A 24,497-nucleotide genomic window follows, 5' to 3' on the forward strand; every position below is an offset into this window, starting at 1 on the left:
AGGCCTCGGGTCGGGAAGGGCCACCGTGCAGTGGCTGCAGTTGCCCTGGCAGCTCGGGGAGGAGAGGGCCGCGGACCGGGCGCAATAACCTGCCCCTCGGTGTCTGTTCCAGGTCTTGGACACCTACATGTTTCATGCTTTCCTCAAGGCTCGGCTCAGCAGAAGGATGGACGCCTTTGCCCAGATGGACCTCTGCACGCAGTCCGAAGAGGACAGGTTTGCATATTACGTTCTAAAGGATGCACGACTCCTTGGGTGTCCGTGTGCTCAAGGAGCACAGTTTTATGTGGAAGGATAAATGATAAATGCGATCAGAGAAGTCTCACATTTAGAAATTCATAATGAGTCGGGTAACACGTCAGGCTCCTCCCCGTGCACTTCTGTTTCTTGCGGGGGGCGCTGGACGTACCTGCAGAGGCAGCTCTGGGTACCTGCAGCGGTAGCTCTGGGTCTTTGTGCTGTTTTCTCCCCATTTCCTTCTCTTTCTCTCCCCACATCGTCACCGTTTCCCGCCTCTTCCATGCCGCTTTTCCTGAACCCCTCAAACGCATGTCGGCTGTCGATGACGCCCTTGTTCTGTGTGTTGTGGCTTCTCCTGGGGTGTGGACTGTATGCAGCCCTCACTACACGTGGGAGAGCCAGGAGCGTGCCCGCCGTTTCCCGCTCGGTGTGGCAATGCTGGATTCTGGTCACCACGGCGGGGAAAATGCCCAGTTGAGCCTGTGCTTCAACCGTTGCCGTGTCTACGAGGTGTTGGGTTTTTCCACCCAGGATAGACGGGATGCTCCTGAGTCCAAGAAGACCCACCGTGGAGAAGATGGCCAGCCGGAAGCCCTCGGCCCCGCACGGGGCTCACAGGCGCATGGTGGTCAGCATGCCCAACCTGCAGGACATCGCGGTGCCCGAGCTGCCGCCCCGGAACTCGTCGCTGCGGAAGATGCGTACCGAGGATTGTGGAGGCAGCCACACAGGTGGTGCAGCCACGCCCGTGCTGTGGCTTTTCTCACTCACTTGGTTCTCATGCTGCCCGTCACTGAAAGAAACCACAGCTCGTTTCGGTAGAAGCGAAGGGGGGCTTATGGCTGTAGCTTTCTGGCGACTAGTCATTTGAAATATTTTTAGAACATTCATTTTGCAGACTGTGCTTATTACAGAAAGCGATTTCTCGTCTGCATTTTCCATCGCCCCGGCCCACTGTTTTCATACTTGTGTGTGTATATGCACGTATGTGTATGTGTACATAGGAGATACGTGTTTACATATATGACTAAGGGGATGCAGCAACTCTTAGGCCCCCAGTGATTGCCAGGCCCTTCCTACGGGCTGAGGGTACAGAGGAAGCCAGTGCCCTTGGGAGAAACTGCAGTGAGGCCAGCGCTGTGAGCCGCTCGGACCCCCAGTGGCTGTTGCCTCGGGCTAAGGCACCAGTACCAGCTGGTACCTCCTGGCGCATTCGCGGGAGAGCTGGAGGCTGAGTGGGGATCATGCCGGCGACGCCAGGAGGGGCCACGTGTTCAAATGAAAAGACCTTACTGACCTTCTGGAGGCTCCTGGTGGGTCTGAGTCCCCTGCACAGCTGCTTCCTGGCTGTGTGACCCTGGGGTACCCAGTAGCTGTGTACCGGGGACCCGGGGAGGCCTCAGTCCCCACCCTGGGAGATGGGCGTGGTAACGGTACCCATGGCGCAGAGCTGCTGTTACGGTGAATGAAACAGCTGTTTGGGAGGTTTACCCGCCTGGCAGGTGCGTCTCGGCCTAGGTTATTAGCTTAGTCCTTCAACAAAGACTCACCGCCACGTGTTTCAACTTAGCATCAGCAGTTTTAACAAATAACATTATTTGTGCCATGGGAGCAGCGAGGGGCCCCGTTCAGCGTGGGGCACGTGGAGCTTTCTGGAAGAGGCACGGGGCGTCCTGCTCCACGCTGCACCCGAGGCACAGACACGGCCCTGGGCCGGGTGACGGGGTAGGAACGCGTGTCTGTTTCTAAGGTCCGTGCTAACCGTTCATCTCCCCTTCACTCCTCAGTTCTGGACGTGCCCCCCAAGTTGACATACACCTTCAAGATCCCGGAAATCCACTTTCCACTGGTGGGCCAGTGTGTGCAGGTGTTCCACGCGGACTGCGTGGCCCAGCTGAGCAAAGCCATGGACTCGCTGGCCCCCGAGAACTCGGTGCTGCTGGCGAGGTACTTCTACCTGCGCGGGCTCGTCCAGCTGATGCAGGGCCAGCTGCTGGGCGCCCTCCTGGACTTCCAGAGCCTGTACAAGACGGACGTGCGCATCTTTCCCGCCGACCTCGTCCAGAGGACGGTGAAGTCCCTGTCGGCGCCCGAGCGCGCGCAGGCCGAGCGGACGCCCGAGCTGCGCCGGCTCATCAGTGAGGTCGTGGACAAGCCCGAGGACGCCCCCAAGGCCGACGACCGCGTGAAGAACTTCGAGCTGCCCAAGAAGCACATGCAGCTGGACGACTTTGTGAAGAGGGTGCAGGAGTCGGGCATCGTGAAGGACGCGGGCATCATACACCGGCTCTTCGAGGCGTTAACCGTAGGTAGGAGGATGCCCGCGGGGTGGGCGGCGCAGACCCTCGAGGGCAGGTCGGCCGAGCCCGGAGGAGCCTTGCGGGGCGGGCGAGGGCTTTACCTGCTTCCTGGGCTGGCCGAGGCTCTGGGGAGGGGGTGGGGATGGAGGGCCTGGTGGCGCTTAGTGGCATCTCTCCCGTCCTGGGGGCTGCTCGCTGTGTGCTGACCCCTGCCTCCCACATGGGGCGCGTGGCCCCAGCCGGAATGCTTCAGGCACCTCCAGCCCCGCTGCTTTTGTTTCCCACGTTTACTGCAGTCGTCTGGTTGCTCCAGAACCTTTCCGCCCCTCCCTCCTCAGAGGAACACTGTCCCAAACTTGACCTTTCCCTTCTGACCAAGTTCTTATGCGTTTGCGGCACGTGGATGCACCCACAAGCAGAACATAGGATTTGTGTGTTTGTAAACTATACGTGACTCACGCGGTACGTGTGTGTTGGTCTGCATTTTCAAAGCGTATCCGTGGTGCTCACAGGCGTCTCGCCGTGCCTTTGCTGCCGACGGTGTTGTGCACGTGAGGGCGGCGCAGCGTGTTGGCCTGTACCCTTGGTCGTGTCCGCCTGTCCCGATGCTGACGAGTGAGGCTCGCAGCCTGCCCCCCGGGCATGGATGGCCTTCTCTAGGATGCTGCTGCAGCTCCGTCGGGTGGGAGCTGCCATCCCCCCAGCAGGTCCCTCAAGGCGGGCCTGCAGCGCGGGAGGCTGCCCAGCCGCACCTCCTGGGCAGCGCGGGGTGCAGTTGTCTGAAGTGTTCTGCGGTTTGGTGAGCAAGGTGGCCTCGCACTGAGCGTCGGCACCTGTGCTCGGGGCGTCTGGGCCTCTCTCCTTGGAGCTGCGCGGCACAGCCTGGCCTGTTTTTCCGTCGGGTCGGATCTCCTTCCGTGTCCTGTGCGGGAGCCCCTGTGTCCTCTGGAAAGGCCGTGCTTTGCTGGTAACAGGTGTGGGATGTCCTTCCTCGTTACACGGCTGCCGTCGAGTTGCCCGGCCTCTCTGTACCCACGCGCGCCGCCTTCCCACCAGTGGAGGGATGGGGCCGCTTGTTCACAGTCCCTCCATCGGTCTGATGGGGGCACGGCCGGCCCAGCGCCCACGGGGCCCTCCGCGTGGTGTCACCTTATGTCGGCCGCGGAGAAGTGGCCCATCTTGGCCAGCCAGTCTCGTCTCCCTGGGCATCTGTGGGCGACTGGTGCTGCCCAGGGGACTCCCATGGGCAGGGCAGCGGGGGGTGCACTGAGTCCGCCAGGGGCACAGGTTCTCGTGGGGTCAACCAGCAGCACCCAGGCCACCGGGAGGTGGGGCGCAGGCGCTGTGGGGCTCAGCGCTCTCAGAGGAGGCCCTGCCCCCCCCTTCCCGCGCGGGCCCTCGCGAGGACACAAGGATACGAGCACTAGGCCAGCTGCAGGGCCTGAAGTACCGCGGCGTAATCCACCCGGGGGCGCTGTTCTCGTGTGACGAGGTGTCTGGACGTGCAGCCGGCTCCTTCCTCTCCCCCCAGCCCAGCCCGTTGCTGCGCAGCCCGGGCGGCCGATGGCCTGGGCGGCGCTCTTTTCATGGGAGGAGAGGGCCTGGCCCTCCCAGCTCTCACCTCTCCTTGGCCAGAAGCGTGTCCCATGGGAGCCAGACAGTGTGGCTTACAGCTGAACACGTGGGCGCCGTCCAGCAGCCCCAGACTTGCAGGGACGTGAAAGGACACCCGGGAGGGCATCCTCAGATGACCACGGTGACAGTGCCGTCGATGGCCCTGTTGTCACTTAGGCTCCATTCGCATTGCAAGCAGGTCATTGTTGGCCTTGATTCTGGGATACGTGCACCGTTGTCGCGCAGCATCCAATGTACGTTTCTGCCTGACGGGCGCGTATGTGCTAATAAAAGGAGGATTAGGTCAAAGCTGAAGGTCACCATCTTAGAATAAGCGGATGTAACATAAGAACACACGTCGGAGTCTGGTATTCGAGGTGCAGGGCCCTCACGACCTGGCCCCAGGGCGGGGAGTCAGCTGTGTGTGGCCTTCAGTGTGGCCCACGGGAGCCGGTGACCCTGCCTCCCCCGTAAGAAGAGCTGGAGGGGTTGTGTTGGAGTGCGGGTGAGGGGCAGAGATGAACAGGTGGCATTTTTGTGCAGAACTGGAGACGAATGAGCGTTCTGTCCGCGGCTGTGGGTGTGCGTGGTGGCCCCTCGTGTGCACGGTGGCTATTGCTGTGTGAGTGCCATGGACGTGCACCGTCCAGCTGTGCTGCGGCCCTGGCGGGGGTGGCGTCCACAGGCCCGCGTGGGCACCCCTGGCCTCTCTGGTGTCCTTCACCCCGGCTCTCAAAGCCTGCGAGCCCGCCTCCCGTCTGCCCGCGAGAGGAAGCCGTTTCCGGTTCTGGGGACCTGCGCTTCGCTCCGCTTGGCCCCGGCACTGTGCAGGGACCCAGATGGTGGGAGCATTTGTCCTAATGACAGAAGGGACGGGTTTCTTGGCTCCAGGCTCCACGTCCCAGCATCTTTGGCTCCAGCTTTCATTAAGTAATGGCTTCGTGGTTCTCCCCAACTCCCCTTGCGCGCTCTCCTGATTCTTGGGCTTTTCCTTGGCTACGTAGACTAAACATCCTCTTCCTTGTCGTCCACTTAAAATAGCCAAGTGCTTCTGATTAAAAACATGACGTTCAGAACCGCCAGGAGGTGTAGATGGAGGCGCCCCCGTCAGAGGCAGCTACACGGAGGAGCCTTTCCGAAATGGAAGCGGGATGAGAACCGTGTCACGGGGTCAGGGCCCCACCCTGGTGCGCGCCCTCTTGGTGCCTCGCTGCCCAGCACAGGCACCCCCGGGCCCGTCTGCCTGGGCACCTGCCCACCGGCCCTTGTGCTTCATTTTTTTCAGTGACTTTCTTTCTTTATTTTTAAGATTTTTTTTGATGTGGACCGTTTTTAAAGTCTTCAGTGAATTTGTTACGATATTGCTTCTATTTTGTTTTGGTTTTTTGGCCGCAGGGCATGTGGGATCTTAGCTCCCCGACCAGGGATTGAACCCACACCCCCTGCACTGGAAGACAAAGTCTTAACCACTGGACCGCCAGGGAAGTCCCTCAGTAACTTACTTTCTAAAAACGACCCAAGTATATACAGATATCCCACTGTGGTGTGATTCTGTTTGGATCCAAGGACGTTAAACAAATTTGTAAGTAGTAGACCACGGTTGTAAGGCAATTAGAAGAACACAGGCGAGCCAGAGGAGAATCAACTCAGAATCCTGCCACCTGGGAGGTTTTCGCCTGGATATTCCTGTGCCTGCACTGTGTGGGGATGAGGCCGGGCTCAGTTGTGGCCACGACATCAAATTCCCCAGGAAACCGTTATCTGGCAGGTGTTAGGGAACCAGAGCCGAGCTTTCACAGCCTTTCTTTTTTGCGGTACGCGGGCCTCTCACTGTTGTGGCCTCTCCCGTTGCGGAGCACAGGCTCCGGACGCGCAGGCTCAGCGGCCGTGGCTCACGGGCCCAGCCGCTCCACGGCACGTGGGATCTTCCCGGACCGGGGCACGAACCCGTGTCCCCTGCATCGGCAGGCGGACTCTCAACCACTGCGCCGCCAGGGAAGTCCTCACAGCCTTTCTTGACCTCTTAGATCTGGCCTCCAGCCAGGCTGAGACGGGGAGGCTTCTGCGTCCCGAGCAGGCCCCCAGTGGGAAAGGCAGACCCACGAAGGCACGGCGTTGGCGGGCCGTCTGCCTGGCACCTGCCCACCCGCTGGCAGGGCTTCCCTCTCCAGTCCTCAGTCTCCTGATCTAGGACCAAGCTGCCCAGGGTAGCTGGGCCTGTATAGAGGGTAGAGCACAGCAAGCATTGTTAGATGCGGTGAGGGAAGAGCGCATCAGCTTTGTGGGCCCCTTGTCTGGGAAGGCTGCCCATGGGCCATTTTATCTGGGTCTTGAAGGATAGGTAGGAGTTTTCTGGTCCGAGCACTCCAGACCAGCATGTGCAGAGGCACGTAACAACATGCTTGTCACTGTGCTGGGATGCAGGAGTGCGAAGGGGAGGAGGGGCCTGATCCTGGAGGAATCTGGGCCTGGTGGATACGAGGAGCCTCATTCTAGGCGTGGAGTGAAGCAGGCCGCCGGCGGGGGCAGCTTAGAAGGCGGGAGGCCACTAAGGAGCTTCTTCCTGGGTAGGATGTGAAGGGCCCTCTGAGGACGGAGGGCAGACAGATCCAGGATGCAGAATGGAGGATGCAGGAGCCAGGCACAGGGAGACATCAAGCTTAGAACGGGCCGGACTTCTTAGCGGCTGAGTGGGAGTTGGGGGTGGTTCCAGCTCCACGTTACAGACAGGGAAGCAGGCTCGTTCCACAGCTGGCCCGTGGTCACACTGCTGAACAGTAGTGAAGCTGGGCTCCGGACTTGGGTCTCTCTCTGACTCCGGAGCCCCTGAATATTGGACATTTGGGAAGGTTGCTGTATCAACTAAGATCATCACGGTTACAAATAATAACTTATTTGCTCACATACCCAAAGAGTACTGAGATAAAGGCAGCTTCAGGTAAGGCTTGATCCAGTGGTGTGGGAGTGGCACCAAGGATCTGGTCTCTTTAGCATTAGCTTCGCCCTGGGACTGGCCCCAAGATGGCTGCCACCAGCTCTAGAGGTGACACAGGACTTTGTCCTTGTCCCAGTGTCCCTACCTGGTGCCCTAGGAGTTACTGTGACTACCTGGTTAGGTAGGGGCTGGAGAGGGCAATGGGCTCAGGCCAGATCAAGTGCCCACCTGGGCACCTGGGGAAGCTGGGGAAGGAGGGGGCGCTTTCCAGGTGGTTTCCATCCAGGCAGACTTAGGTGCTGACGTCACCCGCTGTGTCCTGCGGGTGACGTGCTGCTTCCCGATTGTAAAGCAACCGTTCTTGAGGCACCTGTGTCCGTGGCTGTAAGAATCTCTCTCGTTTTTTTCCTTTATAAAACTAAGGACACCAGAAACAGATTGACCCAGAAACATTCAAAGATTTCTACAACTGCTGGAAGGAGGCAGAAGCAGAGGCCCAAGGGGTCAACCTGCCTTTTTCGGTGACGGAGCAGCTGGACAAAAACGAGTGTGTGTATAAGCTGTCAAGCTCCGTCAAAACAAATCGCGGCGTGGGCAAGATCGCCATGACCCAGAAGCGCCTGTTCCTCCTTACTGAGGGGAGGCCGGGCTACGTGGAGATTTCCACCTTCAGAAACATAGAGGTGAGGGCAGCTCTGGAAGCCGCCTGGGCTTGGGAGGTGCAGCAGCCGGACAGCCCACCGGGCTCTGCCAGCCGTGGGCCCGTCACAAGCCACTCATGGTTTGTGCCTCAGTTTGCTCACCTGTAAAGTGGGAATAAGGATGCACCCTCCGGATAGGAGTGATGTGAGGACTGAATAGATGGAGTGGGTGATGTGTTCAGAGCAGTGAGTGCACCGACAGCAGATTCTCTGTTCAGCTGACTTGTATTTGGGAGAAGAGCAAGAAGCAAGGCAGGCTTGTCCTTTCGCTGACCTGGTTCGACAATGTAGGAGAAGCATAGACGTTGCTTTGCTGGGAAACTGCCGTGGGCCAGCCCGTGAGCGGTTCCATCTCGTTTCCTGATCAGGTTCCTGGCTGGCCCACGCTGTTCATTTTATAACAACTTTAAATGTCATCTTCCCCACTAAGGGAATCTGAGTCGAGATCCTGACTCATGGCTTACCTTTATTTTCCCAGGTTTATTTCCTAAATCTATAAGCGGTGTGTTAGATGTGTTAATCCAGTTACTGCATATTCCCAGAGACGTAAGAGGCATGAGAACTCCCCTGTGGCCCATGCCTAAGGCTGGGCTCACTGGTTCCTTCAGTTTTCCCCCCAAGCCTGCTTTGACGGGCTTCCTCCCAGAAGTCCAGAGACAGAGATTTAAGGAGGTGAAAGAGTGAAGCACCTTCAAACGCTGAGGACGAGTCCACCGGTGTGTCTCTGTCGACGTGTGGCTGACAGGTCACACTTAGACCCACCAGGAAGGCTCGCTGAGCTCCAGACACCGCCGTGACCCTGACTCCCCGTCACCTGTCTCTGAGAACAGACCACCTGGAGGAGCCCTGTTCACCCCACCCCCGGCACCCGGCTCCGGGTACTTCAGGGACCTCCCACCCGGGCAGCCCCAGCCCCAGGCCAGCCTCAAGGACTCTGCCTTCCCATGGGGATGTCAGCCAGTGCCCAGTGGGTCCCCTCAGTGTGTGCAGACCGCCACCCCTAAATGTATTTCCTATCGACTCCAGGGTCCCTGCGGGTGTCATTTCACTTACTTGCCTCTTTTTCCCTCTGCAGGAAGTCAGAAACACCACAGTAGCTTTTCTGCTCCTGAGAATTCCCACTTTAAAAATCAAAGTGCTGTCCAAGAAAGAAGTCTTTGAAGCTAATCTTAAAACAGAGTGTGACCTGTGGCACCTGATGGTGAAGGAGATGTGGGCTGGGAAGAAGCTGGCCGACGACCACAAGGTCTGTGGCTCGGTCTGCCTTTTTATTCTCACCCAAGGCTCATGTCTCTATAATAATGCTCAGCATAAAGCCGGGTGGGACTGGGGCCTGGGCCTGGGCCTGGGCGCGGGATCCATTGAATTAGATGAGGTCTCATCAGAAGGCATTAAGGATGCTGCGGTGCACGCGACCCAGTGCAAAGCCCTGGGGTGCAAAGCCCTGGGTCTTGGGGGACGCCCTGGGGGCAAACGCAAGGGCCGGCAGGGTGGTGTGGGTGGACTGTGGGAGTGACCACTCTGCACTGCCCCCTGCCCCTGGTGACACCCCAGGGAAGGGAGCGTCGGGGGCTGGACTCTGGCAGGTCTGAGCTGGGTGGTCCGGGCACACCCTGCTCTAAGCGGCTCTTCATTTTTCCCCTTCACAGGATTAGGGTTTTGGTTGGGGGGAGGTGTTAGATTCCTTCCACAGGGTTACATTTATATCCTAGGGACTTCTGTACCTTCATTTACTTCGGGCCAAACTGATGGCTTTGATCATACCAAATTAAGACTTCCTAGTCATGAAGGGTACCGTGGACAGAGGGTAAGACTGAGGACACACGGTGCAGGGGAGATATGTGTCTTGTCTAAATGGCAAGATGAGACAGGAAAACCCACAACAAAGTGGGCAAAGAGTACGAATAGGGGACTCCCATGAGGGAGCAGTTCAGAAGGTTCTGGAGAGCTGTGCCCACGGATCCTCAGGGAGATGCAGGTGAGGGCGGCACCCAGTGGAAAGCGTCAGGAAGAACGTATGTTCAGTGGTGGGAGAGCTGCCGTTTCTGATGGACGTTCTGTCACTGGAGAAGCCCAAGGTCATGGAGACAGAAGGAGCGTTTCTGTTTGGAGCAGGAAGCGGGGACTAGGTCCTAAGATTCCAATACTCTGTGACTTCGCGGCTCACTGGTTTTATACCCACTGGTTTTTTAGCACACGCTGCCTCATCAAAGCCCGTGGGCTGGCAGACGTCTAAGGAGAGTCGTACGGACTCACATCCCGCCCTCTCCTTTACAGTGTCTGCGGCTGCCTTTGCCCTTGACGGCAGAGCTGAGTTGTGGCAGAGACTGCATGGCCCACAGACCCTAAAGTGTTCAGCACCTGGCCCTTTACAGAAGTTTGCTGACCCCTGGTATAAACAGCCAGTGTATGTCTCAACTCAGAGGACGTGATCACGTGACATCAAATCCAAATCTAAACTCTTCACGTGGCTTTGAAAAACACACATCTTTGAAAGGGTTGTTTTATGTGACGTGACAAAGTCTTAGAGTGAAATGATTTCAGTGAAGCTGTGCTGAGATGACTGTCCCTCCCACAGGACCCCCAGTACGTCCAGCAGGCACTGACCCACGTCCTGCTGATGGACGCCGTCGTGGGTGCACTGCAGTCGCCCGGCGCCATCTACGCGGCCTCCAAGTTGTCTTACTTTGATAAGATGAAGAACGAAAGTAAGATCAGCATGTGTTCAATGCAGCCACAGTGTCTTGAGTTATGTCTTAAGTGATTTTTATCTGGTTGACTTTTGTCTTGTCCATTAGAACCAATCCCAAATGTCTCAAGTTTTTTTCTTCTGTACTTTTCATTTTTGAATATCACACGTTGTTCTGCATGTTTCCTTTCCTCACCTAATAACACCTTGGAGCTCTGTGCTCCTAAGGACACGTCGAGGCACCTCACCGTTTCAGTGTCTGGGTTACTAGAGTCCACTCTACCCCGGATGATATTGCTCCTGAATCTTAGTTGTTGGCAACAGAATTGCTGCTGGCTGGTTCAAGCAGAGCAGAAATTCGTGGAAGGCTGTTGCGTGACTCACAGAATCGCTGTCGTGGTCGCTGAATTCTGCGGTCAGACACACGCCCGCTGCGGAGCTGCGGGGGCCTCTGTGCCCGGCTGGCCCTGGCTGCTGGACCTTGCCGCGCGAGCGCGTGGAGGCCCCCGATGGCCATCTCTCTTTTTTCTCTTGATTTGGTCAGTTTCCCTCCATAGCAATTCTCTGATCTCCGCCTGTAGCTTGAAATCTGGCTCTCACATTCTGGAAGCCATATGGAGGTTGGTGGTAAGCTCAATTTTTTATTTTTAGAAGATTTTTCAAGTCTAGGAAATAGCAAGTAGGTAAGAATAGCTTTATGCATCATTTTAGCTACTTCTATTTTGTTTCAACTTTTAAATGATCTCCTAAAACCAACTGTCCTGTGCTTTGCATAAAGAAGCAGAGAGTAGAGGATTACTTATCGCTATTAACATTACTATGTGCCGGAAGTCACGTGTGCTAGATTAAACCACAACATGAAATTAATTCATGAAACACGGATGAACAAGTTGTAGGATGTTTTTAAGATGACATCTAGTTCTATCTGTATGCACTTTTTAAAAAATAAGTTTTATTGAGATACAGTTCACATACCGTTCCTTTTTACAGTGCACGCCGTACTGGTTTGAGTGTATTCCGAGTTGTACAGTCGTCAGCATGATGGGTTTCAGAACATTTTCATCACCCCAGTAATAAGCCCCATGCATTTGGCAGCCACCCCTCACCTGCTTCAGCAACCGCTAACCTCCTTTCTGTCTCTCTGGATTTGCCACACTTTGGCCTAGTCTGTGCACTTCCTCTAAGTGAACTCATCGGGGTGTGTCCTGTGTGTCTAGCTTCCTTCATGTAGCATCACGCTCCAGGCTTCCCCCGAGTGGCAGGTGTCACTGCTTCATTCCTTTTGTGGCTGCGTGTATTCTGCTCTGTGGATACGGCACAGTTTATCCAACCCTCCATTGACCATTTGAGTTTTTCTACTTCCCAGCTGTCGTGAATAGTGCTGCTGTGAACGCTCACATACAGGTTTTTGTTTGGACGTGTGTTTCATTCCTCTTGGGTGTATACAGCCAGGAAGACACTGTTGTTTAAACTGTCATCCCAGAATTAGGGCAAACAAGCCTCAGTGATGTGTGGATTCCCCCTGGTGCATTTTCCTCTTTGCTGTGTCTGTCACTAACTGTGTGACCCCTGGAGCTTCCTGGTCCGAGGACCCCCCCCCCCTGGGAGCAGACAGGATGCTCCAGTTGCTGGAGTGACTTGGAGGCGCTCTTGTCAACAGTCCTAGAACCAGACATCGATTGCTGGGTTTTTTCCCCCCCCTTAATTAGGAACAAAATCAAATACACACTACACTTCAGCTGCTTAGACCACTCCAAGCTCATGCCTGATCTTTGTCAAGAGTTTACAGAAAAGCCTTCTCACTCCTCTGGAAATAACACACACAGTTACCATGGCAGCACCCAACAAATGACACTCTTAATTCCATACGGCAAAGGGGGGATGGTCCAAGCTCAGTGTCCCTGATTCCTTGTTCCCAATCAGGAACTGTTTTCCCTTGTGTAAAGCGTAATGAGGCAACCATACGTGATCCTGGGCTTAAGTTAAGAGTTTATGGTCCATTCGTGATGGAAGGTCTAAAAATGAAACTTTCTGCAATCTGCACCCCGTCCCTGGGGTGGGGCATTTGGCAATGACTGGAGAGATCTGTGGTGTGTGTGTGTGTGTGTGAGTGTGTGTGAGAGTGTGCGGGGTGTATGTGTGGGGGGGGGGGCAGTGGGGAGGTTGCTACTGGCATTGACTGGGTGAGGCCAGGGGTGCTGCTAAATGTCCTACAGCACACAGGACGCACCCACGGCAGCCACGTTATGTGACAAGGGTGAGAAACCACTTGTGGGTTAGATTTATGGAGAAACGTGTAAAGTCTTCTCTTGACTAGACCATACGTAACGGTTGAGTGTGGACAGAGGTCAGATCATTTAGCTTGAGAGCTGTGTTTAAACAAAAAGCAATGTGAGACGTTGGCAAATGCTCGCCCTCTGGCCGGATACGCTTGGCTTTACTTTAATGTCCAGTTTAAATAGAGCGTCGTCTTCACAAATTATGAAGTTTTACCCCAGAGCTAATACCCTAAGGAAAGCAGAACGTGCAAGGCTCTTGGATAACCTGGGTCTCCTCCAGTCTGGGGAACTAATCCCCCGTGTCTGCATTTCAGTGCCCATGGCAGTTCCGAAGACGACCTCAGAGACCCTGAAGCACAAGATCAACCCTTCGGCGGGAGAGACCTTCCCACGCGCCATCGATGTCCTGCTCTACACCCCAGGTGAAGGCCATTCCCTGCTTTGTCACTGCTGTTTGTTTGTTTTTAAAATTTTATTGACGTATAGTTGATTTACAGTGTTGTGTTAATTTCTGCTGTACAGCAAAGGGATTCAGTTATACACATATATACGTTCCTTTTCATATTCTTTTCCCTTATGGTTTATCACGGGACATTGAATACAGCTCCCTGTGCTGTACAGTAGGACCTGGTTGTTTATGTCGCTGCTGTGTTTGGAACAATCTGAGAGCTTAAGACTTGTGGTCAGGGTCAGCGCTGAAGTGGAAGGGCGATGGCAGGATGAGGGTGGACGGGGACCAGGTGGTTTTCTACTGTTGGAGGGCGGAACCCTGAGCAATGAGGTGCGGCCTCTCTGTGGACTCAGAGGCTGGAGCGGGGCCGTGAGGGGCCGAGTCCCCGTCCGGCCTCGCCATCCTCACGTCCGGTGGATAAAGGCCCTGCGCTTCTGTCTTTGGTCGGATCAAGCCCACTGTCACCGGGATGGGATGGCTGCACCTCCTATGCTGATGTGCACATCTGACAACACGGCTCTTCCTGCTTGGAGTGGTCGGACAGTCCCACAGACTTTCAAGGCCCCTACGAGCTGCGTCAGAGTGATAACAGCAAGAAGACAGGGTCGCTGCCCAGGCCTGGGGGTAAACAAAGACGGCCCTGTGTCACAGGCGTACAACTGTCCAAATGCTTTTACTTAATTCTGACTTGCAGAGAGTTGCAGCAGAGTGTTGCTTCAAGGTTATAGTGTTGGGAACAAAGGAGCTCAGTTCTGGGCAGAAGAGAGCCTTTGAGTCCGGTCGCCCCGTGTTCGGCCTGTCCGCATCAGGAGTTGGCGGTGGCGGCATCCGTGCACCCCCGTCCTTCACCCTCCGAGGTTCGTGACCTTGCAGGGCAGTCCAGCGATCCACAGCCAGGAGCTCACATTCCACATGGCTTCCGATGGGCAAATCGAGTTTCTGTGGCAAAGCAGCCTCCTCTCTTCCCTGAACGTCCAGAAGACCCAGTAAAGCAACAGATCTCAGATGAAAGAGAGTCGAGAGCAGCCGAGCCCATCCCTCTGGAGACGTCATTTATCCAGTTGAGGCGCTCTGTTGATGTCACTCGGCTGTGACAGCACAGACCAAGACGCTTTTCATCACGGCCTCTGAGTAGACGAGCTGTCCTTAGATCTACGCTAGTTTCCCTTAAATTAAGCCTGACTAGACTCTGGGTTTCCTGTCATCAAGGGCTAGTTCCCGTCCCGCTGAGAACATCTAGAAGGGCCGGACAACATATAAGAAAACAAAGGAGAACGGAGCTGCTGGTACTGGAAACAGTGGCTGAGAGAGCTTTGGCCAGCCATGTGGGGTCAGGGGGACGAGCCTGGGGTCAGGACGCACCCGTCAAGAAGCGGGCAACCCCTCCAAGAATGCCAAGAGTCAAGGGAGCCAGGCCCCAGGCACCGAGCCCGGCTTCAGAGCATCCCAGTCTCTGGGGGATTGAAGACTGTGTCTCAGTGGGCAGGATCTCCCCCAAGGGGGCCAGGAGACCAATGGCGTGAACACCCCAGAAAGACTGGCAGATTCACACTTCTTGCACTTGTGACAGAGGTGGTGCTACAGAGCAGGGGAGGGGAAAGACGGTCTCCATCACAGAAGGCGTTGGGATGTTGTGCATCCGTGTGGAGAAGATGAAGCTCGACCACACCTCAGATCACACGTGGCCATCACTTCACAGTCTAAACGTGAAAGGCAAAAACATAAACAAATGAAACTTGGAGACGATAACATAGAAGAGGATATTCATGACCTTACGGTAAGGAAAAAATTCACAAATAGCATATAAAAAATACTAGCCATAAAGGAACAGACTGGTGAGTTAAGGATTTTTAAAAGAAACTTCCAAACGAGTGAAAGTGGTGGTTGCAGACTGGGAAAGGGATGTTCACAAGACGAGAGAACCGACAAGGGGCTCAAGTTGGGGATATTTAGAGAACGGCTACAAGTCAAGGAGCATGAGACAGCCCGATTCAGAAATGGGCAGGAGAGGGGCTCCCCTGGTGGCGTGGTGGTTGAGAGTCCGCCGGCCAGTGCAGGGGATGCGGGTTCGTGCCCCGGTCCGGGAAGATCCCACATGCCGCGGAGCGGCTGGGCCCGTGAGCCATGGCCGCTGAGCCTGCGCGTCCGGAGCCTGTGCTCCGCAACGGGAGAGGCCACGACAGTGAGAGGCCTGCGTACTGCAAAAAAAAAAAAAAAAAAAGACATGGGCAGGAGACGTAAAGGCTTCACCACGGGGGAGATCCAGACGCCCAGCTAAAGCCAGCAGCCTCATCGGCATCAGGGAAACGCAAATAAACCACAAATGAAAAACCAAAGTCTTCACACCGTTAGGATGGCCAAGACGGGGAGCGCTGACCAGGCCTCGTGTTGGCGGTGACGTGAGGCAGCGGGAGCCCAGCTGCCCTCGGGGACGTGGCCACAGGCTCCCTCCTTCCTCTGTCCCTGCGCCCACTTCCCTCTGCCTGAAACGCTGCCCACGAGTGAATCCTCAGGCCTCCCCCAGATCCCGGCTCAGGGAAGCCACCCCCGGGCTCCGTCTGTCTGCGTGTTTCTCTAGCTGGAGCCAGCTTGTCCCCGAGACTGGAAGCTCCGAGGGGCACGGAAGCTCGGGCCGTGCTCACCTTGGATCCTGGGCACCCAGGGTGGCACCTGGCCGGGCAGGACCTGTGTCACCTAGGAACCACGTGCTGATGCAGCAGAGGGTCTCACCGTTCCGGGTTGCTTTCCTCTTTAGGGCATCTTGACCCAGCAGAAAAAGTGGAGGATGCTCACCCCAAATTATGGTGCGCTCTGAACGAAGGCAAGGTGGTTGTATTTGACGCTTCCTCTTGGACAGTTCACCAGCACTGCTTTAAAGTGGGCACTTCTAAACTGGTGAGTAAACGAACGCGCACAGTACTCAGTCAGCTTCCAGGTTAACTTGTGATTTTGGAAATTGAACACGTCCACCTGTACAGGTAGCAGGATTCACGAATCCCACGGCGTCGCTGAATCCTGCAAGTCTTTGATTTTTATCTCGAGTTTTAAAATGTAAGCTTGTTCCATCCTTCACTTAAATATTCTTCTTTAAGTGAGCAGATAATGGCTTTAACCATCCCCGCTCTGAAATCTAAAACAGGATTTCAGTCATGGAAAGGGCAGTGTGGTAGTCTCACATTTACATTGTCAGTCACCAAAAGCAGACACTAGAATCATTTTAACACATTTGGGTTCGAAAACTAAGAACCATTTAAGTCAAATCTGCATGATATTATAGTTATCTCGTGGTTGAGAAACCTCAGTTCTTTGAGCTTTTAGACTGATAGCCTAGTCAACTTTAATTAAAAGAAAGTTAAGGGACTTCCCTGGTGGCGCAGTGGTTAAGAATCCGCCTGCCAGTGCAGGGGACACGGGTTCGAGCCCTGGTCCGGGAAGATATTGCCACGGAGCAACTAAGCTCGTGTGCCACAACTACTGAGCCTGCGCTCTAGAGCCCGCGAGCCACAACTACTGAGCCCACGTGCTACAACTACTGAGCCTGTGCTCTAGAGCCCGTGCTCCTCAACAAGAGAAACGACCGCAGTGAGAAGCACGTGCACCACAACAAAGACCCAACACAGCCAAAGATAAATAAATAAATTAAAAAAAAAAAAGTTAAATTCATGCAAACACAGCCTCACCCCACCCCCACAAACCTGAGGTCAAGTTTCAGGTCTGTAGCCCTCAGTGCCACCAGGATCAGCCCCCTGCTTTTTGGAGACTTCTCGAGGCCTTGCACGGCCCTTTGAAAATCATGTCTTATTTCTGTACTACGTGATGTCAGCCATGTGCCCCAGGGCCTCCACGCCTGGAACGTGTCGTGTGAATTCGTGTTTCCAGATGAGGGGTGATCAGTGGTTTCTTTCCGGTGGGGCTGCCTTTTAACTCAGCACTCCAGGTATCTTTGGCGATACCACCCTACTGTTCAAAATGCTGTCACACCTACTCCTTGGTGGGCTTCATCCTGTTCAAGACCCTCTGAGGGCACAAAGGAAGCCACTGTCCCAAGGGATTCTTGCTAGGAAAATCCTCAGGCCAACTCCTTTAACACAAGACTTCTTTTTTCACGTTTAATGTAAAAAGCATGGTGTAGTGAAGTTTACGTACCTAAGTGTTCCTCATTACTTCGTATCATCAACTTTGATGGCCACATTCCACCATCTAAAGATAATGTGACAATCTATGCTTTCAAAACTGGGGTGAAACAGAAAAATTGTGAATCCAAATATACGTTGCCAAGAGGGTGCGGGATCGTTCTAAAGAAGTTGCTGAACCATTTTCCCCGCGTTCAAACAGTGAGCCTCAGATGATAAAGGAACGGAATCCAAGGCACGTTAAAGTAAAACATGTACAAAAGTCTAATAACGCTTTAGGTGAAATGAAAAACAAGGAGGAGAAGTTAAGGACTTCACTCTTACTCTAAAATTTAATTTCTTTCCTGTTAATTTAGTTACAAGCATTTCAAAGACTGTTTAATAACAGAATAACTTAAAATCCTTGTGAAAATAAAATCATACGGCTGCATTTTGTATCAATCTCTTCTGCTCCCCAGTTAGGCCAGGTAACATTTAATTAAAGCACAAAGTTATCCAGTTATGTGAAAATATCTTCCCACTGGTTTCACAGGGATATTTTGTACTGTTTCAACAAGACAGCAACTGGGGCAATTATCTCTAGAAAATGCTGCCTCATCTGGAATTTGAAGTTCCAAGTGGTTTATCTAAGATATCTTTGGGCCACTAAAGACAGACATTTTACTAAAATGTTACAACAATTCTCAGGTAGATGCCTCAAAAGAGAGGGCTTTTTTAAATGATTAGTTCTGAAATTAGCAAGGTAGCATCTTTTTCTAACTTATGAGAATGTTTATTGGTAAAATTAAAGCTATCAATTTTTTTGTTTGTTTTGTGGTATGCGGGCCTCTCACTGTTGTGGCCTCTCCCGTTGGGGAGCACAGGCTCCGGACGCGCAGGCTCAGCGGCCGTGGCTCACGGGCCCAGCCGCTCCGCGGCATGTGGGATCTTCCCGGACCGGGGCTCGAACCCGTGTCCCCTGCATCGGCAGGTGGACTCTCAACCACTGCGCCCCCAGGGAAGCCCCAAAAGCTATCAATTTTTATGAGCTCTTTCTTCTGACAAAGATAAGTACCAGTCAGCACCATCGGTACTGATTATACAGGATTAGATCTAGCCTCAGCGCCTCCACAGTGATGTAACTGTTGCTCTTTGAAAGCTGCTTGGATCTGACAATCTGAGACCCTCGTTTGGTTACCAGTAAAATGTTGCCCATTATCATGGATAGAGTCGGACACCGCTCAGGCAACGTTTAGGGAACGCTTTTTTAGGGATGCAGTCGGGTTGGTTGAGATGTACAGGCAGACACATTTGCGTTTCACATGTTTATGTGGCTTTTACAACTCTTCAGTGTTTTAGTTCTTAATTTCTAATTTCAGAAAGTCTGAAGATGATCACTGGCATTGACCTTGCTAAGCCGGAATCCCCGAGAGCGCTGCTCTCTTAGCTGCAAGAGCACCGGCTAATATACAGTCTGTCCTCATGATGTGCAGATTCCATATTTGCAAACTTACCTACCCGCTAAAATTTATTTGTAGCTCCAGAGCAGATACTTACGGCGCTTTCATGGTTCTCCACAGACATGCCCGTCTCCAGAGCAGGGAGAAATGGGAGCTGTGTGCGTGTTCCCAGCCGAGCTCAAGCCAGGCGACTCTGCCTTCTTGGTTCAGCTCAAACTGTAGACACGTGTCCTTTTCACGGCCTATTTAGTGCCACGTTCTTCACATTTCTGTGCTTTGTATCGTGATTTTGCTGTTTAACGTGGTGCCCTAGTATAGAGCTGAGGTGCCAGAGGCTGGAATGTGCTTTACGGAGAAAATGTGGACCCCTGCAGTTCAAACCTGTGTCGTTCAAGGGTCAGAGGCATCCTTAAACAGGAACACACGGCAAGATGATGTGTTGATCGAATGACAAGAGCGTGACCAGAGACCGGCAGGACCCTAAGCCTGTCGGTCCCTGAGCGGCGGCTCAGCGCTGGCTGTGAGCGCACAGGACAGAACGACTGCCGGGAACACGGGGAACTGACTGCTCTGCTCTCTCCTCGGCCCCCTCAGAACTGCATGGTGATGGCGGAGCAAACCCAGGTGTGGGTCGGCTCGGAGGACTCGGTCATCTACATCATCAACGTCCACAGCATGTCCTGCAACAAGCAGCTCACGGACCACCGCTCCAGCGTCACGGGTCTGGTCGTGCAGGACAGAGCGCAGGCACCCAGGTCTGGCCAGGCTCCCCTGGGAGGAGGGGCTGTCTGGCTCTTGCGTGGGTCAGGGGTCCCAGAGGGAAGGGTTCCCATGGCCGTGGGCCATGGCCTGCAGGGCCCGGGCTGCGCAGGGGAAGCAAAGTGGGTCTGGAAGGTGAGTCGGGGACATTCCTGTGTGGTGTGGCCATGATGGGTGCAGAGCAGCGGCCTCTGCTGGAGACCGAGTCCAGCATGCGTGCGGTGCTCGTAGCAGCTGGTACCCCGCCTTCCCTGCCTGCTCTTTGGCTCTGGTGTTTGCCTGCCATCCTGGGCCTGTAGGGCATCACCCTAACCCCATGTCTTCTCATGGAACCCCTTGTGTGCCCGTGTCCAAACGTCCCCTTCTTATGAGGACACAGGTCAGTGTTGGATGGGGGTCCATCCAACTATTAGCGGCATTTAACTACTTCTGGAAAGGCCCTGCTGCCAAATAAGGTGGCATTTTGAGGTGTTGGGGGGCTAGGATGTCAACATATCTTTCTTGGGGGACACAGTTCAACCTGTAAGATGTATTTACCTCATCCTTCACCGGCTTTACCAGGTTAAGAATGCCAGCCCCCCAAGGGCAGCCCTGTGTCTGTCCTGCTGTCTGCCGTGTCCTGTGCTTGGGACAGGGCCTGGACACAGCAGGTGCCCAGGGGAGACGCGAGAACCAGGCAGGGTCCCTGTTTCCCTCTGTGAGGAAGCGGGGCTCAGTGGGTGTGTGAGGTATGCTGAGGTCACCCACCCTGAACGGACAGCCCCAGCCCTGGGCGCAGGTGGCCACAGCTCCTAAGCTTTTCTGCTGCTTCCCTCTGTGCCACCCCCATCCCCTTGTGCCCCGAGTTTCAGGGCCGCCGCCTGTCCTCAGTCGGGTGGACTTAGGTCCTCACGTGAAGATGCCATGCCCTCAGGTGGTGGAAGGGCCGCCTCCCCGCAGCTGCCAGTCGCTGACGACGCCGTGGGGGCGTGTGCCGTTCCCGGCCCCTGGCGGGAGGGGTGGATTTTAGTTAACAGCCCTTTACGGCTCTGTTCACAATTCCTGGCGGAGGCAGCAGCCGTGGTGGAGGTGCCGGCGGGGGGGGGCGCTCAGAAACCCGCCCCCCGATGGCGCTGGCTTACCTGGTGGGAACTTGAAAAGCACACGGTGTTCTCGGGGCCACAGTTAAGCGCCTGCATGCGTGTTCACCCCACAGCACTGTGTACTCGTGCAGCGCGGACGGGACAGTCCTGGCCTGGAACGCGAGCTCCCTGCAGGTGACCAGCAGGTTCCAGCTGCCGGGCGACGGGCTCTTGGCCATCAGACTGCACGGCGGCCGCCTCTGGTGCTGTAAGTGCTTGGTCCCTGCCCTTGGCTCCTGGCTAACGGCAGGGGAGCCAAGGCCCCTTTCCTCTGCCACACGCGTTTCCAACTTTGACTGTGAAACCCTGGTTCCTTCTTGATGCACGCGGCTCCCCACACCCCTCCTGAGTTTGCTGCGTCCCCGGCGGCCCTACTCCCTGCGCGGCCTCCCCGCCTGCTCCTGTCTCTGCTCTCGCCGTGCCCCGGGGGGCCGTTGCCACTCCTCCCGGCAGCCCTCTGTGGCCCGGTCATTTGCGTGCGGGTCACGTCTCCCCAGCCGTGCTGTGTGCTCCCCTCTGCCCCTCCCAGCACAGACCTCGGGCGGGGACGTCTGGGGGTCTGAGGGGGCACCTCGGGGTTGACGGGGAGGTACAGACGCTGTACCTAGTGACGTGGGCGTTCTGCATTTTCTGCGCATCACCGCACGGAGGTTGCCTGCACTTTGAAGTCTTCCCTGGTGTATGCCAGGTAACATGGGTGATGGTCGTGAACGCTTTTTAAATTGAAGCATGTTTTACGTATGATGAGATGCACAAAACGTATGTACAGGTTGTTGTGTTTTTAAAAAATTTTTATTGGAGTATAGTTGATTTACAGTGTTGTGTTAATTTCAGGTTACAGCAAAGTGAATCAGTTATATATATATCTCCGCTTTTTTTTTTTTTGGATTCTTTTCCCATATAGGCCATTACAGAGTATTGAGTAGAGTTCCCTGTGCTATATAGTGGGTTCTTGTTAGTTATCTATTTTATATATAGTAGTGTGTGTATGTCAATCCCAATCTCCCAATTTATCCCCCCCGCCATCCCCTGGTAACCATGTTTGTTTTCTACATCTGTGACTCTACTTCCGTTTTGTACTTACTGTAAATAAGTTCATTTGCACCTTTTCTTTTAGGTTCCACATGTAAGTGACAGCACATGGGATTTGTCTTTCTCTTTCTGACTTACTCAGTATGACAATCTCTAGGTCCATCCATACTGCTGCAGATGCCATTATTTTGTTCTTTTATGGCTGAGTAATATTCCATTGTATATATGTACCACATCTTCTTTATCCATTCCTCTGTTGATGGACATTTAGGTTGCTTCCATGTCCTGGCTATTGTAAATAGTGCTGCAATGAACACTCGGTGCATGTATCTTGTTTCAAATTACGGTTTTCTCCAGGTATATGCCCAGGAGTGGTACTGCTGGGTCATATGGAGTTCTATTTTTAGTTTTTTAAGGAACCTCCATAGTGGTTGTATCAATTTACATCCCCACCAACAGTATAGGAGGGTTCCCTTTTCTCCACACCCTCTCCAGCATTTATTGTTTGTAGATTTTTTTTTAATTAATTAATTTACTAATTAATTTATTTTTGGCTGCATTGGGTCTTCGTTGATGCACGCGGACTTTTCTCTAGTTATGGCGAGCGGGGGCTACTCTTTGTTGCAGTGCGCGGGCTGCTTCTCATTGCGGTGGCTTCTCGTTGCGGAGCACGGGCTCTAGGTGTGCGGGCTTCAGTAGTTGCGGCATGAGGGCTCAGTAGTTGTGGCTCGCGGGCTCTAGAGCACAGGCTCAGTAGTTGTGGTGCACGGGCTTAGTTGCTCCGCGGCATGTGGTATCTTCCCGGGCCAGGACTTGAACCCGTGTCCCCTGCATCGGCAGGCAGATGCTTAACCACTGTGCCACCAGGGAAGCCCTGTAGATTTTCTGATGATGTCCATTCTTAGTGGTGCGAGGTGATACTTCCTTGTTGTTTTGATTTGCATTTCTCTAATAATGAGTGATGCTGAGTGACTTTCTTGGTTTTTTTGGCCATCTGTGTGTCTTTGGAGGAGTGTCTAGATCTTCTGCCCATTTTTTGACTGGGTTATTTTTTTGATATTGAGCTGCATGAGTTGTTTGTATATTTTGGAAATTAATCCCTTGTCGGTTGCTTCGTGTGCAAATATTTTCTCCCATTCTGAGGGTTTTTGTTTATGGTTTCCTTTGCTGTGCTAAAGCTTGTAAGTTTCATTAGGTCCCATTTGTTTATTTTTGGTTTTATTTTCATTCCTCTAGGATGTGGGTCAGAAAGGATCTTGCTGTGATTTATGTCATAGAGTGTTCTGCCTGTGTTTTCCTCAGAAAGTTTTATAAAAAGTGTCCGGCCTTACATTTAGGTCCTTAATCCATTTTGAGTTCATTTCTGTGTATGGTGTTAGAAAATGTTCTAATTTCATTGATTTACCTGAGGCTGTCCAGTTTTCCCAGCACCACTTATTGGAGCGACTGGCTTTCCTCCATTGTACATTCTTGCCTCCCCCGTCATAGAGGAGGTGACCATAGGTGCGTGGGTTTATCTCCGGCATCTCTGTCCTGTTCCACTGCTCTACATTTCTGTTTCTGTGCCAGTGCCGTACCGTTCAGTTTGTTGTGTCTTGACGAAAGTATACACGACATAACCACCCGACAGTCAAGACACAGAACATTTCCATCACCACTGCTGGTCCCTCTGTGCCCCTTTCCAGGTGGCCCCCGCTTGAGGGAAACAACTCCTGAATTCTGTTATGGACTTGTTGTGCTTGTTCCTGAACTTTCTATAAATGGGCTCTACAGCATGTGTTCTTTTCATCTGGCTCAGTTCCGGCAACATGATGTTTTTAGGATTCATCCACAGTGTCTGAATAGCAGTAGCTCATTCTTTTTATTGTGTGAATGCTACAGCTTGGTTATCGGCTCTCCTGTCACTCTTTTCCACACCGTTTTATATCCCTGGCAGCGGATATGAGGCTTCCATTCCTCCCCGTCCTCAGCAGAACTTGTTATTATCTGTTTTTTTTACCGTAATCGTCCTCGTGGGCGTGAAGCGGCATCTCGTTGCGGGTATGGTTGCGTTTCCCCGATGGCTTATGACGCGGAGCATCTGTTCATGGACTGCTCGCCATCTGTGTGTCTTCTTCAGAGAAATGTCTATTCATACCCTGTGCCAATCAGTCTACTCACTTTCAAGGCGATTAATCGTATGGTTGAGTGTACCCTTATTTTTTTTTCCATTTTTCACATCTGTACTTTTTTCTTTTGTTCCTCCTTTCCTGCCTCCTTTTAGACTGCTCTTAAATTCAAGTTAATCTTCTTTATTGTCTTTTTAGCTCTATGTTCGGTTTTTTTCTGGGGGGGAGGGGGCCATGCCACGCAGCATGTGGGATCTTACTTCCCCAGCTAGGGATTGAACCCACGCCCCCTGCAGTGGAAGTATGGAGTTTTAACCACTGGACTGCCCAGGAAGTCCCTAACTCTGTGTTTTTTGTTCCACTTTTTAGTGGTTGCTTTAAGGATTTCAATGTGCAACCTTACCTTCTCACAATCTACTTTAAATAACTGTTAACACACCACTTCATGTATAATGGACACAGAGCACAGCAGTAAAATTAATTCCATTTACCTCTTTCTCTCCCTTTCCTATTGTTGTTAAATGCAGTATTTTATTTCTATGATTGTGATAAACCTATTTTTAAAAATTTTGCCTGAGTGCTCAAGGGTCTTTCAAAGAAATTAAGAAAAAAATTATTTTTTGCCCACATATTTACCATTTCAGGTTGAGCTTCACTCCTTCTTAAAATCCAGGTTTCCATCTTGCATCACTGCCC

At 53.4% G+C, this 24,497-nt stretch overlaps 1 protein-coding gene across 7 annotated transcripts in view; it reads left to right on the plus strand.

The window, feature by feature from the left end:
* DENND3 (DENN domain containing 3) overlaps positions 1-24,497 on the plus strand; it is a 60,606-nt gene that overhangs the window by 30,347 nt on the left and 5,762 nt on the right. For 5 of the 7 annotated variants that reach the window (XR_009536547.1, XM_060128487.1, XM_060128488.1 and 2 more), the window contains 10 exons: positions 113-216; positions 772-971; positions 2,028-2,549; positions 7,513-7,772; positions 8,866-9,036; positions 10,369-10,498; positions 13,073-13,180; positions 15,965-16,104; positions 19,376-19,536; positions 20,736-20,869. Coding sequence is in view for 6 of the 7 variants with exons in the window: in XM_060128487.1 (XP_059984470.1) it covers positions 113-216; positions 772-971; positions 2,028-2,549; positions 7,513-7,772; positions 8,866-9,036; positions 10,369-10,498; positions 13,073-13,180; positions 15,965-16,104; positions 19,376-19,536; positions 20,736-20,869 (1,930 nt within the window). In the remaining variant the exon portion in view is untranslated. Of the gene's footprint in view, positions 1-112; positions 217-771; positions 972-2,027; positions 2,550-7,512; positions 7,773-8,865; positions 9,037-10,368; positions 10,499-13,072; positions 13,181-15,964; positions 16,105-18,700; positions 19,345-19,375; positions 19,537-20,735; positions 20,870-24,497 lie in introns of those variants that run through there. The other 2 variants (XM_060128489.1, XM_060128491.1) reach the window with 2 other exon arrangements.

Source organism: Lagenorhynchus albirostris, chromosome 17 (genome assembly GCF_949774975.1).
Source record: "Lagenorhynchus albirostris chromosome 17, mLagAlb1.1, whole genome shotgun sequence".
In the NCBI taxonomy this organism is placed as follows: domain Eukaryota; kingdom Metazoa; phylum Chordata; class Mammalia; order Artiodactyla; family Delphinidae; genus Lagenorhynchus; species Lagenorhynchus albirostris.